The sequence below is a fragment of the Oncorhynchus masou genome, chromosome 25, assembly GCF_036934945.1.
Source record: "Oncorhynchus masou masou isolate Uvic2021 chromosome 25, UVic_Omas_1.1, whole genome shotgun sequence".
In the NCBI taxonomy this organism is placed as follows: domain Eukaryota; kingdom Metazoa; phylum Chordata; class Actinopteri; order Salmoniformes; family Salmonidae; genus Oncorhynchus; species Oncorhynchus masou.
The window spans coordinates 21,019,987-21,034,468 of NC_088236.1; the positions used below are offsets into that span (position 1 = coordinate 21,019,987).

Consider the following 14,482-nt stretch of genomic DNA (forward strand, 5'->3'; position numbering starts at 1 on the left):
TACTTCATTGAAATAAAAATGGCTGCATCGGGCCTTTAACACCCTACCCTGGTATAGGGTATTGAAGAAAGCTTAAGGAACACCACTCGGTGCATACTACCTGTGAAAATACACTGAACAAAAATATAAACACAGCATGCAACGATTTTACTGAGTTAGTTTATATAAGGACATCAGTCAATTGAAATAAATATATTAGGCCCTAATCTATGGATTTCACATGATTGGAAAACAGACAGGCATATTTTGGTAAGATACCTTAAAGAAAAATAGTGGGGTGGATCAGAAAACCAGTCAGTTTCAGGTGTAACCACTATTTGCCTCATGCAGCACGACACGTCTCCTTCGCATATAGTTGATTAGGCTGTTGATTGTGGCCTGTGGAATGTTGTCCCACTCTTCAATGGCTGTGCGAAGTTGCTTGATATTGGCGGGAACTGGAACATGCTGCGTACACGTCGATCCAGTTCATCCCAAACATGCTCAATGGGTGACATGTCTGGTGAGTATGCAGACCATGGAAGAACTGGGACTTTTGCAGCTTACAGGAACTGTGCAGAGATCGTTGAGACTTGGGGCCGATGTGGAGGTCCTGGGCTGGCATGGTTACATGTGGTCTGCGGTTGTGAGGCCGGTTGGACGTACTGCTAAATCCTCTAAAACAGTGTTGGAGGAGGTTTACGGTAAAGAAATTAACATTACATTATCTGGCAACAGCTCTGGTGGACATTCCTGCAGTCAGCATGCCAATTGCATGCTCCCCCAGAACTTGAGACATCTCTGACACTATATTATGTGACAAAACTGCACATTTTAGAGTGGCCTTTTATCGTCCCCAGCATTAAGGTGCACCTGTGTAATTATCATGCTGTTTAATCAGCTTCTTGATATGCCACACCTGTCAGGAGGATGGATTATCTTGGTAAAGGAGAAACTCACTAATAGGGATGTACAGTGCATTCAGGAAGTATTCAGAACCCTCAACATTTTCCACATTTTGATTCATCCAATTTAGAATAAGGCTGTAATTGTTTTTTCCACACATCAATATAAACACAATACTCCATAATGACAAAGCAAAAACATGTTTTTAGAAATGTTTGTAAATTAATAAAAAATACAAAAGGTGAAATATCACATTTGCACAACTATTCAGACCCTTTGTTGAAGCACCTTTGGCAGCGATTACAGCCTCGAGTTTTCTTGGGTATGACGCTACAAGCTTGGTACACCTGTATTTGGGGAGCTTCTCCCATTTCTTCTCTGCAGATCCTCTCAAGCTCTGTCAGGTTGGATGGGGAGCGTCGCTGCAAAGCTATTTCCATGTCTCCAGTGATGTTCGATCAGGTTCAAGTCTGGCTGGCCACTCAGAGATTTGTCCCAAAGCCACTCCTGCGTTATCCTGTTGGAAGGTGAACCTTTACACCAGTCTGAGGTCCTGAGCACTCTGGAGCAGGTTTTCATCAAGAATCTCTCTGTACTTTGCTCCGTTCATCTTTCCCTCGATCCTGACTAGTCTCCCAGTCTCTGCCGCTGAAAAACATCCCCACAGCATGATGCTGCCAACACCATGCTTCACCGTAGGGATGGTGCCAGGTTTCCGCCAGATGTGATGCTTGGCATTCAGGCCAAAGAGTTCAATCTTGGTTTAATCAGACCAGATAATCTTGTTTCTCATGGTCTGACAGACCTTTATGTTCCTTTAGGCAAACTCCAAGCGGGATGTCATGTGCATTTTACTGAGGAGTGGCTTCAGTCTGGCCACTCTACCATAAAAGGCCTGATTGGTGGAGTGCTGCAGAGATGGGAGAAACTTCCAGAAGCACAACCATCTCCACAGAGGAACTCTGGAGCTCTGTCAGAGTGACCATCAGGTTCTTGGTCACCTCACTGACCAAGGCCTTTCTCCCCCGATTGCTCAGTTCGGCGAGGCGCCCATGTACATTTTCTTTATCCCTTTACACTTGTGTGTATAAGGTAGTAATTTTGGAATTGTTAGGTGAGATTACTCGTTGGTTATAACTGCATTGTCGGAACTTGAAGCACAAGCATTTAGCTACACTTGCATTAACATCTGCTAACCATGTGTTTGTGACAAATAAATTTGATTTTCTAGGTAGAGTCTTGATGGTTCCAAACTTCTACCATTTAAGAATGATGGAGGCCACTGTGTTCTTGGTGACCTTCAATGCTGCAGAAATGTTTTGGTACACTTACCCAGATCTGTGCCTCGACACAAGCCTGTCTCAGAGCTCTATAGACAATTTCTTCTACCTCATGGCTTGGTTTTTGCTCTGACATGCACTGTCAACTGTGGGACCTTACATAGACAGATGTAGCATGGGTCCTCAGATCCTCAAAAGGTTCTACAGCTGCACCATCGAGAGCATCGTGACTGGTTGCACCACTTCCTGGTATGGCAACTACTCAGCATCTGACCACAAGGCACTACAGAGGGTAGTGCGTACGGCCCAGTACATCACTGGTGCCAAGCTTCCTGCCATCCAGGACCTCTACACCAGGCAGTGTCAGAGGAAGGCCCTAAAAATTGTCAAAGACCCCAGCCAGCCTAGTCGTAGACTGTTCTCTCTGCTAACGCACGGCAAGCTGTACCGGAGCGCCAAGTCTTGGTCCAAGAGGCTTTGAAACGGCTTCCACCCACAAGCCATAAGACTCCTGAACATCTAATCAAATGTCCACCCAGACTATTTGCATTGCCCCCCCCCTCACCCTCCTTTACACCTACTCTCAGTTGTTGTCATCTATGCATAGTCACTTTAATAACTCTACCTACATGTACATATTACCTCAACTAACCGGCACCCCCACACATTGACTCTGTACCGGTACCCCCCCCCCCCTGTATGTAGTCTCGCTATTGTTATTTTACTGCTGCTCTTTAATTACTGGTTGCTTTTATTTCTTATTCATTTATTTATTTTAAACTGCATTGTTGGTGAAGGGCTTGTAATTAAGCATTTCACTGTAAGGTCTACACCTATTGTATTCAGCGCATGTGACTTAAACATTTTATTTGATTTTGTGTGCCTTTCCAAATCATGTCCAATCATTTTAATTTACTACAGGTGGACTCCAATCAAGTTGTAGAAACAGGATGCACCTGAGCTCAATTTGAAGTCTCATAGCAAAGGGTCTGAATGCTTACGTAAATCAGGTATAAGTTATGTGACAAGTTTTCAAAAACGTCTCAACCTGTTTTTGCTTTGTCATTATAGGGTACTGTGTGCAGATTGATTAAATAAAACATTTAATCAATTTTAGAATAAGGCTGTAACATAACAAGTGGAAAAAGTCAAGGGGTCTGTATACTTTCCAAATGCACTGTAAATACATTTGTGCAAACTTTGACGGAAATAAGCTTTTTGTGCGTATGGAACATTTAGGGAATCTTTTGTTTCATCACATGGGACCAACACTTTACATGTTGCATTTATATTTGTATTCAGTATAGATTAAGGACCAATCTCACAGCTGTGGTTTTTCTCAGGTCCTCTTGAGCCGAACTGTAAACCACTCAATCTCATTTCCTCAAATATTAAAACGTTTGATATTGTCATGTTATATTTACCCCAAAGAAGATAATGATCCAGCTTTTTTTACACACAAAGTCCCGTGGGTGGTTATAAAGCATGTTGGTCTGGTTGGCCAAACTGGTTTATGCTTCATGTCCATTCGTAAGCATATGACAAAATAACCTCTAACTGCTGAGTCCTGAAAATAGACAGTTGCTCTGAAATGCTAACGGTACTCAACTATTTCAAGGCAGGGTTAATTGCTCTGCCATATTTCAAAGGGATGTCTTGTAGAGAACATAAGTCAAATTATTTAGGAAAAGTAGCCTCAACCTGAGTGATCTTGCAATATGACACATTGCAGTTAGTCTGGTTTCACAAGGCTAGAGGAGAGGAGCAGTAATTTGAGAGGAGTTGATGTTCTGGGCTCAAGGGAAGACCTAACGTTGATTTGCCTGTATTTGTCAGACCCAGCCTCTTCAACCGTGCCAAGTGGTCTGACGTACAAGGGTAACTCTTGGTAGCTACAATGCAATGAAGAGTTGAGTGAACTTATGCAATATTGATTATATAGACATTTTCAGTGGGTAGTCTGCCAAGCCATCCAACTGATTTTTCTGAGAAGATGCAGCCGATACTCATCCCAGATCAGTCATGTCGAAACAAACCATTTACTAATCTTGTGCCCAAGAATAAACCATACAAGAGCAGATCATTTGCTTATAATTACATTTTATTTAATATTTGAATATAAATCTGACAAAATAAAATTGGTAAATGATAGATAAGCATACACCTTTAGAAACAATTTATAAAAGAAAATGCTTCGTTTGCTTTTTTGGGAGGGGAGGGGGGGGGTAATCATCTTTCCTCCCGTTATAGAGAAGAATTTAGTAAAATACATGTTTTACATAGTCATTTTATAATCTTTGAAAACTATTATATCTTTCAAGACATTTGATCTGCATTGCTATTAGTCTTTTGCAATTGGTATACTCTCACACAAAATGCACAACTAAAAAAGTTACAATAAGTGCAGGAATTGGAACAAAAAAGTACTTAAATACCATTTCATCATGTTTTGGCCTTGTCTACAATAAAGAGAAATGTTTACACACAATAGTTCCAATCCCGTGAAGGTACATTTTCATCAAAGCTGCCGGTTGAAGTCTAACCTTGATACTTAGTTACAGTATGGTGAAATACATCACAAAATAAGGTTATTTGAAGTGAAATATTTGAAAAAGACTTTTTGGCTGGTAGAGAATGAGGGGGGAAAAAGCCAGCAGAATCAAACCGAGTGAACTTACACTGGAGCTATAGAATTTTTACATCAGAAACTACCAGTATGCTTTCATTTTGTATTTTCTGTGTGGCCTGGCTGTTTTATAACATAGCCAACCCACCAAATTCCAGTGTAGATTCCTATCTTTTTTGGAAAGAAGGATAGGAAATACCAGCTACGCATCTGCTCAGCATCTGCCTTGGAACAACAAGTCCACTCACAATCACAGAGGTAGCTGACATGAAGAAAACGAAACATTTAAAAGAGTTTTGTTGGCTGAAACACCATTCAGTGATTGTATTGTACAGTTTAAAATATACCAGACACACAATGGCCCAACAGAAAATACTGATAGTGATAATGTTATAGAGGCCTACCCCCTAAAAAAGTACTTTTTTAATTTCAGGAAATACATAGGCATATAAAGTTCTTTATACATTTGCGTAAAGAAATCTGCCAGTGAAGCCCCTGGGCAGTTAGGGCCCATTTCAATTGAAACCCCTTAAACATAGGCCCCAGGGACTTTGCTATTAATGAATGACTGGCATTTGATTTCTCTCTATGGAGACAATCATTGGCCTCAAGGTGGCGCTGGTTAATTACAGAAATAGGTTCTCTCCTGGGGCATATTTGTTTGTTAGTCAGTCAAAGTTGTTTTATTCTGAACCATTTCAACTCATTACACTTAGATTTTTGGCAATGAGAAATACATAAGGTTATATTGAAAGGGGAACCTGATCCTAGAGTAGCACTCCTACTCAGACTAGATGTCGACCGATTAATTAGGGCCGATTTCAAGTTTTCATAACAATTGGTAATCAGCATTTTTGGACGCTGATTACATTGCATTCCACGAGGAAACTGTGTGGCAGGCTGACCACCTGTTACGCGAGTACAGCAAGGAGCCAAGGTAAGTTCCAAGCTAGCATCAAACTTATCTTATAAAAAACAACCAATCTTCACATTATCACTAGTTAACTACACATGGTTGATGATATTACTAGGTGAACTAGCTTGTCCTGCGTTGCATATAATCAATGCGGTGCCTGTTAATTTATCATCGAATCGCAGCCTACTTCGCCAAACGGGATGATTTAACAAAAGCACATTTGTGAAAAAAGCACAATCGTTGCACGAAATGTACCTAACCATAAACATCAATGCCTTTCTAAAAATCAATACACACAAGTATATATTTTTTAAACCTGCATATTTAGTTAAGAAATTCATGTTAGCATTAACTAGGGACATTGTGTCACTTCTCGTTCATTGCAGAGGGTCAGGGTATATGCAACAGTTTGGGCCGCCTGGCTCGTTGCTAACTAATTTGGCAGAATTTAACATAATTATGACATAACATTGAAGGTTGTGCAATGGAACAGCAATATTTAGACTTAGGGTTGCCGCCCGTTCGGTAAAATAAGGAACGGTTCTGTATTTCGCTGAAAGAATAAGCGTTTTGTTTTCGAAATGATAGTGTCTGGATTTTACCATATTAAATGACCAACGGCTTGTATTTCTGTGTTTATTACATTATAATTAAGTCTATGATTTGATATAGCAGTCTGACTGAGCGCTGGTAGGCTGCAGCAGGCTCGTAAGTATTCATTCAAACTTGCCAGCAGCTCTTAGCAATGCTTGCTTCACAGCGCTGTTTATGACTTCAAGCCTATCAACGCCTGAGATTAGGCTGGCAATACTAGTGTCTATTAGAACATCCAATAGTCAAAGGTAAATGAAATACAAATGGTATAGAGAGAAATAGTCGACGCGTCTTAATTCCTATAATAACTACAACCTAAAACTTCTTAACTGAAAATATTGAACCACCAGCTTTCTCATGTTGAGCAAGGAACTTTAGCTTTTTTTTTTATTATTACATGGCGCATATTGCACTTTTAATTTCTTCTCAAACACTGTTTTTGCATTATTTAAACCAAATTGAGCATGTTTCATTATTTATTTGAGACTAAATAGATTTAATGTATTATATGAAGTTAAAATAGAAGTGTTCATTGTTCATTCAGTATTGTTGTAAAGTATTTAGTCAGCCACCAATTGTGCAAGTTCTCCCACTTAAAAAGATGAGGCCTGTAATTTTCATCATAGGTACACTTCAACTATGACAGACAAAATAAGAAAAAAAATCCAGAAAATCACATTGTAGGATTTTTTATGAATTTATTTGCAAATTATGGTGGAAAATAAGTATTTGGTCCCCTATAAACAAGCAAGATTTCTGGCTCTCACAGACCTATAACTTCTTCTTTAAGAGGCTCCTCTGTCCTCCACTCATTACCTGTATTAATGGCACCTGTTTGTACTTGTTATCAGTATAAAAATACACCTGTCCACAACCTCAAACAGTCACACTCCAAACTCCACTATGGCCAAGACCAAAGAGCTGTCAAAGGACACCAGAAACAAAATTGTAGACCTTCCCAGCCTGGTGCAGACTGAATCTGCAATAGGTAAGCAGCTTGGTTTGAAGAAATCAACTGTGGGAGCAATTATTAGGAAATGGAAGACATACAAGACCACTGATAATCTCCCTCGATCTGGGGCTCCACGCAAGATCTCACCCCGTGGGGTCAAAATGATGACAAGAACGGTGAGCAAAAATCCCAGAACCACACGGGGGGGGACCTAGTGAATGACCTGCAGAGAGCTGGGACCAAAGTAACAAAGCCTACCATCAGTAACACACTACGCCGCCAGGGACTCAAATCCTGCAGTGCCAGACGTGTCCCCCTGCTTAAGCCAGTACATGTCCAGGCCCGTCTGAAGTTTGCTAGAGAGCATTTGGATGATCCAGAAGATTGGGAGAATGTCATATGGTCAGATGAAACCAAAATATAACATTTTGATAAAAACTCAACTCGTCGTGTTTGGAGGACAAAGAATGTCGAGTTGCATCCAAAGAACACCATACCTACTGTGAAGCATGGGGGTAGAAACATCATGCTTTGGGGCTGTTTTTCTGCAAAGGGACCAGGACGTCTGATCCGTGTAAAGGAAAGAATGGGGCCATGTATCGTGAGATTGAGTGAAAACCTCCTCCCATCAGCAAGGGCATTGAAGATGAAACGTGGCTGGGTCTTTCAGCATGACAAAGATCCCAAACACACCGCCCGGGCAACGAAGGTGTTGCTTCGTAAGAAGCATTTCAAGGTCCTGGAGTGGCCTAGCCAGTCTCCAGATCTCAACCCCATAGAAAATCTTTGGAGGGAGTTGAAAGTCCGTGTTGCCCAGCAACAGCCCCAAAACATCACTGCTCTAGAGGAGATCTGCATGGAGGAATGGGTCAAAATACCAGCAACAGTGTGTGAAAACCTTGTGAAGACTTACAGAAAACGTTTGACCTCTGTCATTGCCAACAATAGGTATATAACAAAGTATTGAAATAAACTTTTGTTATTGACCAAATACTTATTTCCCACCATAACGTGCAAATAAATTCATTTTAAAAAATCCTACAATGTGATTTTCTGGATTTTCTCTCATTTTGTCTGTCATAGTTGAAGTGTACCTATGATGAAAATTACAAGTGGGAGAACTTGCACAATTGGTGGCTGACTAAATACGTTTTCCCCCCACTGTGTGTGTGTGTGTATATAAAATACATTTAAAAATGTTAAAGAAATAAACCTTGGTACTGACTGACGTCGCCCCCCAATAAAATCGGTATCGACGTTTAAAAATCATAAAATCGGTCGACCTCTGAGGCGCTCTATAAATACATGCCCTGACCTCAACATGTACAGTATCTCACTCAGCACATTAATAACAGGCTTTGAGAAGTCTCTTACAGAGATCGTATCTCTCACAGTATCCAAATAAAGCTTCCAAGGAACCAGCCTAGAATCCATCCATTTTCTTTCTCTCTGCATTGTTGGGAAGGGCCTGTAGGTAAGCATTTCACTGTTAGTCTACATCGGTTGTTCACAACGCATGTGACATAACATTTGACTTGAAATAATATATATATATTTTTTTTCTTCTTCCAAATAAGACAGTTAAATGAGTCAAATTTGCACCTTTCAAAATGGATTGTAGCCAGTGGAGCCTGGCTCATAATGGCTGGAATGGAAGTCATGGAATGGCAAACTCCTGGAAACCATGTTTGATACCATTCCACTCAAGCCATTACCACAAGCCCGTCCACCCCAATTAAGGTGCCACCAACCTGTGATTGTAGCCGACCAGTTGACTTATAAATTGTGTACATTACATGTTGTACTATAGCTAAAACTGCAGATCAGAAATGAAGAGCAATGTGTGAGACCTTTCTAAGAATAGTTAAACACCTCGCAAAATTCCACTACTCTGGGATACACTTTGGCGGATGAATGGGCCATTACCGTACCAAACAAAGATTGAAAACAGTAAGGTGACCTAAAAATACATTTAAAAAAACAAGCCATGTAACCAGTAGGTAACAAGTGAGAGAAATTCAGAGGCAACATGAATAGGCAATATAAAACAAATCAAGCAAGAGTGATTGAGACAGAGGTTGACCCAGTAAAAGAGGGGCAGAAAAGACCAGCAGGTTTGTGTGAGCATTCTGTCAGCTAGATAGCATTTTATAGATGTATGAAATGCTATGTACATCTATCTAGGGAATAACTAATAATCACTAAATAGAGATATAATTTTAAACAATAAGAAATCAAGTCATATCACTTGCCCTTTTGAGGCCGCTATTAGAGGTCCTGGGCAGGTATTGTGCACAAAATGTGTAAATGTTTTTGATAAATGAGATTGCTAATTTCACACATCCTTCTACAGTTCATTTATACTTGATTGATCAATAAAAGGTGCGCGTACAACCTGTTCAACTTGGTCTCAGGGCTAATCGTATTATTCTGTATGTAAATCTGAGACATCAATTATGTTAAGTTACATTATGAATGGAATAGCAGTCGTACAATATGATACAAATTAGAGGACCTATAGTATCATACGTGTTACCCGGTCGTACAATAGCATACGAATTGGAAGACATAACTTATCATACATCTTGGAGGACGTATAGTATTGCACATCTTTATTTGAGACCAGGTTGCTTGTTGCACCATAACAAAGGATAATTAACATTGGCAGTTAGGGGAACGAATGACAAAGGTTAGGTGGATTTGGTTTACAATCAGGGTTGGCTAAAATGCTATAGTTGTCCCTGACGTTTCTAAAACATGCAACCTTTGGCTTGCTAGTCTGTCGCGCGTTACGCCCACCCATCCTCTTTGACCAACCTCCCTACTTTAGTTTGTGTCAAGTAACTAAACCATTAGTAGGTATCATACGTCTTGGAGGTGCTCAGAAATACATTTAGTACATTTCGTATTGCTCTGAGGCCAGGCTGAACTGTCATGTACATAACAGTATACAATCTATAGTTCCACTTCTCAAACATTCAATATTTTCTATTACGATGCATTAACATCGGCAGAGTACAGACAAAATAAAAAAAACTCAGTCTGGTCAATCCAACGACGCACTCTATTCTCTCATTCAAATTGTAACGTGCAGAGTTGAATGGCATGAGAGACCGGGCCCCACCACAAGCCATGGCCAGGTAGAGGAAGTCTATAAAATGTGGCAGAAAACAAAAGTTGGCATATAAAATAAACCTTATTTTGTGTCTGTCATCCCAACATGACAAGGATGAACACTGGCAAAAGCCTCAGTGACTGTTCAAACACTGATCTTTAAGAAAGAAGGTATCATGTCAGAGTGCAGTGAGGCCAGTAGCCATCTTAGAAACAGTCACAGCATCATCGCCCCTCATCATCCCAGATATGTATTCTTTGTGTAAGTGTTCCTTTCCGCTGATGAAGCGAACGGAAATTCGACCGTAGTGGAGAAGCGGATGGCTTATTAAACACAAAAACCCAATACAGCAATACCGACCCGGTGTGTCAATCATATCTTGTGATTTTCAATGTCTTGTCTCCTCCCTCTGGCTGGCCAGTGCCATCATCGACTCCTGCTGCCTGTGTGATGATCTCCTTGGCCCCTGCAGAGCTACAACATGGCTATGCTCTCTGGGGTGCAGTTGAGATGGGTGGATGTGCTGCTTCCTCCAGGGGACTTTAGGCCCTTGGCTCCCATGCCCAGCGACATGGCCCCGGCCGTGCCGCCCATCATGACCCCTGAGTGGTGGTGGGTCTGCTGCAGGCCGACCATCATGGTGTCGTTGGTGACCGTGCCAAACTCGTAGGTGAAGGTGCCGTAGAAGACAAGGATGTCCACGGTGAAGACCCACTCGCAGATGGCTGCTGCGTGCTGGAGAACAAAGCTCTCGTGGATGAAGAAGATACCACCTGGGGAAAGAGTTAAGGAGACGCAACAGCCCCATCGATGGAGGAAGAAAGGCCACATCAATAAATCTATGGATGGGACACATCACCAAATGGGACACATCACCCGCAGAGTGGAGGGGACACCTCACACCAAATCGTAAATTGTATGCAGCAGACGACTCTTTTGGTCTCTAGTATGGGGGATTGGAATATCTCTTTGTTACAGGGACATTTTGCCACCCAAAAACTCTAACGTCCAAAAGTGAACACTGGGACAATACATTTCAACATCTGATTGGGGGGAATGATGATGGAATATGGGAAATTAATGTCTATCATTAAAAGGTACAAAAGTGATAACAGAAATATTGTAACTTGAAGAGCATTCACACTGTGTATATCAGGTTTACATCCTTTACATTGTGTAGGAAAGGATGAAAATAATATTTTTGTTAAGATAACTAAAGTCACATTCCTTTCTAACAAGATCATAGTTTTTTTAATGATGATTTGGCCCATAACTAGCCACGCCCAAGGGAGTGTGTTAGTATGGCGGAAATGCTCCTTTTTACCAAAGTGTATGAAATATTGAGTTAAGAATTAACATACCAGACTAGGACTCAAGCTGCAGCAGCTAGGTCTTGACCCTGAAAATCAACACGAGTTGAAGACAACGAAGTAGCCTCTAACAATCAATGTTACGGTTGAGTAGCTGTCTTAAGTATTGTATCTAAGAAAGTGAATTTAAGTAGGACCATCCGGTTATTCTCTTCAAATCATCGCCGACTACACTGCTACCATCACATCTCTGGGGATCATCGACACGGCTGATTAGCTGTAGTCAGAAGACCACTCTTCCAGAACGAGTGAAAGTAAACAGACAACTAAGGAGGAGGACATTGTGACCTCTTGTTGAGAATTAGAGCCTTACACTTACGAACTAAGGAGAAGACCCAATCGAACCCTTTTCACAAAGGCATGGGTCCAACAGAGACAACACCAAGGAAGACCTTCAACACGTAAATACATGCATTACTTCTTACACAAAATGGGTGGCAGTTCAGGGCAAGGTATTAGGATTACTGTGAGCGTAGTTCCCAAATAAATCCAAGTGTTGTCTCTCCTTAACTCTCCATTTTGTTTAACAAGTGTCATATTGTGTTAGTCTGCTAGGGATCCATTTTCATTGTGTTAAGTTTCTAATCAATAACCTATACCGTGTGTGTATGTCCTGTGTTATCATTTAGTTAGTAAGTAATCAAATCAATGTGTGTGGTACGGGATGATCACCAAGACTCGGGTTTGTGCAGTTTCAAGAAGTCTGCGGCGTTCAGAATGAGACTAATATGAAGAAATGATTAATAACTGTTATCGAAAAACAGAAATTGAGTTTCAGTCGGGAGATAACGCTATAAAACAACTTCCTCCGTGGTGCTCCAAATTCCTAACGAGTTAATAGTTACATGATCAATTTAATATTAGGTAACAATTAAAACGTTATTTGTCGAATCAACTGTCCTCCCATTAATTAAAGTCATGACACTATGCAGTGCACTACTTTTGTCCAGAGCCCCATTCATCACAGACCGGAACTAGATGACCGTTTACGCGGTTTCACAGACTAGCGATTGCAAGGTTTCAATAGAGAAGAGAAATTACACATTAACTGTGCTTGATTTAAATTACATGACGCTATGGAGACATGATCAGTCACCTTTTATTAAATGGTGTAATCCATCATGACCAATATCTAATAACCCACCCCCACCCCTCCACCAATCCCAGCGAGTCAGGAAGGATACTAAGGACAAGTGAGACCAGGGCTCCTGTGGCCAGCGCTACGCGGACGTGTGCCATCCAGTAGTCAAGGGCGGTGATGGCCATCCGGTAGGTGAGAACACACTGCAAGCACACGAAGAGCAGACCCGCAGGGAATGCCACGCCCGCGCCAACGTAGTGAAGAGACTTGGCATGGTCAACCTGCTCAGGGGGGGGGGGGTAAAACAGGTTAATAATTTTTTTTAAATTGAGATTGAAAACATACATTTTAATACACAAGTGAAGCTGCTCCGAATACCCAAATTCCATTGACTGTCCCCCTGAACCCACCCACAAGACAAACTCAAAAACATCTCACACAACAAAAAGGGAGCTAACAAAGAAAATCCCTTTAACAACCAAAACAGAAAGAGATTCAAAAGGGGTTCTGAAAGGCACCCATGTGGGTGCACACTGAAAGTTGTCAAAGCCACTAGTAAGGGGTTATAAAAAAATAAAGACACCCACCATGGATGCCCACTAGGTTTGCCTCCAAAAATAAAAAATAAATAAAACAGGATAGGGAGTAAAAAGAATATGGAGCAAAAAAACAAAAAACAGGAGAAACACCAAAACTCAGGCCTCGTTCAAAATCACACCTCAGTTTACATGAAGTGTAGCTCTCACCAGCATCTCTCAAGCTCGCCTGGAGCACAGGGCCAGCCACTACACTTACCTAGATGGCATAGCAGTCAGACGTCCTTTGTCCTCATCTTGTCCCGTGTATATATGTACATCTTTCTTCGCATATATTTTATATATTTTCTTTTCCAAAAACACTCCTGCAACCCGTCTCACCAATTTAAAAAAGTATTATTCACCTCAAATCTGAAATCCACAATAGAAGTTTGCCAGTTTACAACGGTTTGTGGTCATCAGCTATCCTTTAACTCGAAAAGCTATCGCCAGTTTTGTACAACGCGACTCAGACCAGAACATACACTGGACCTATTTCTCTCTCCATATCCCCGGATTTCAACCGCAAGTTCTGGACATTTACACATGGATCTCGCAGCTAGCTAGCTGCTATCCGTGTGACTATTGGCTTACGTCGATCACGGAGCAAACATCAATTATTCCGGAGCTAGCCAGCTGAGGAGTTCCATCAGCCACTCCTGGGCTACAATCACCTATCCAGACCAGTTTTACTGCGGACGCGGAGCCCCACCGGGCCTTCACGACTGGAATACCGACGTTATCTGCCCGAGGGAGTTATCCAACTGGCCCCTCCATCGCGACGTTACCTGAACGCCCATCTGCGGCCCGCTAATCATTAGCCGTCTTATCGGCTGCTATCTGAATAGGTCTATCGGACTATTTTTCTTGGATCACTATATCACCAACTGGATTGATCCCCTCTTCCACACGGAACCCCACTAATCTACCGACGGAAACGCACGAGGTGGCTAAAAAACAGACCTCCATCCTATGCTGGCTTGCTAAAGATGGCCCGGCTAGCTGTCTGAAACGCCGTGAACCCAATCAACCTCACTACTCAACGGACCCTTATGATTACTCGACTAAGCATGCCTCTCCTTAATGCT

At 41.5% G+C, this 14,482-nt stretch overlaps 1 protein-coding gene across 4 annotated transcripts in view; it reads right to left on the minus strand.

The window, feature by feature from the left end:
- Nucleotides 1-4,245: 4,245 nt before the first annotated feature.
- The window catches only part of tmem150aa (transmembrane protein 150Aa), a 28,162-nt gene continuing 17,925 nt past the window's right edge, over nt 4,246-14,482 (minus strand). For all 4 annotated transcript variants that reach the window (XM_064936893.1, XM_064936895.1, XM_064936892.1 and 1 more), the window contains 2 exons: nt 12,923-13,100; nt 4,246-11,141 (listed from right to left, as the gene is read on the minus strand). In XM_064936893.1, the coding sequence (XP_064792965.1) occupies nt 10,843-11,141; nt 12,923-13,100 (477 nt within the window). In that variant the 3' untranslated portion in view covers nt 4,246-10,842. The remainder of the gene's footprint in view (nt 11,142-12,922; nt 13,101-14,482) is intronic.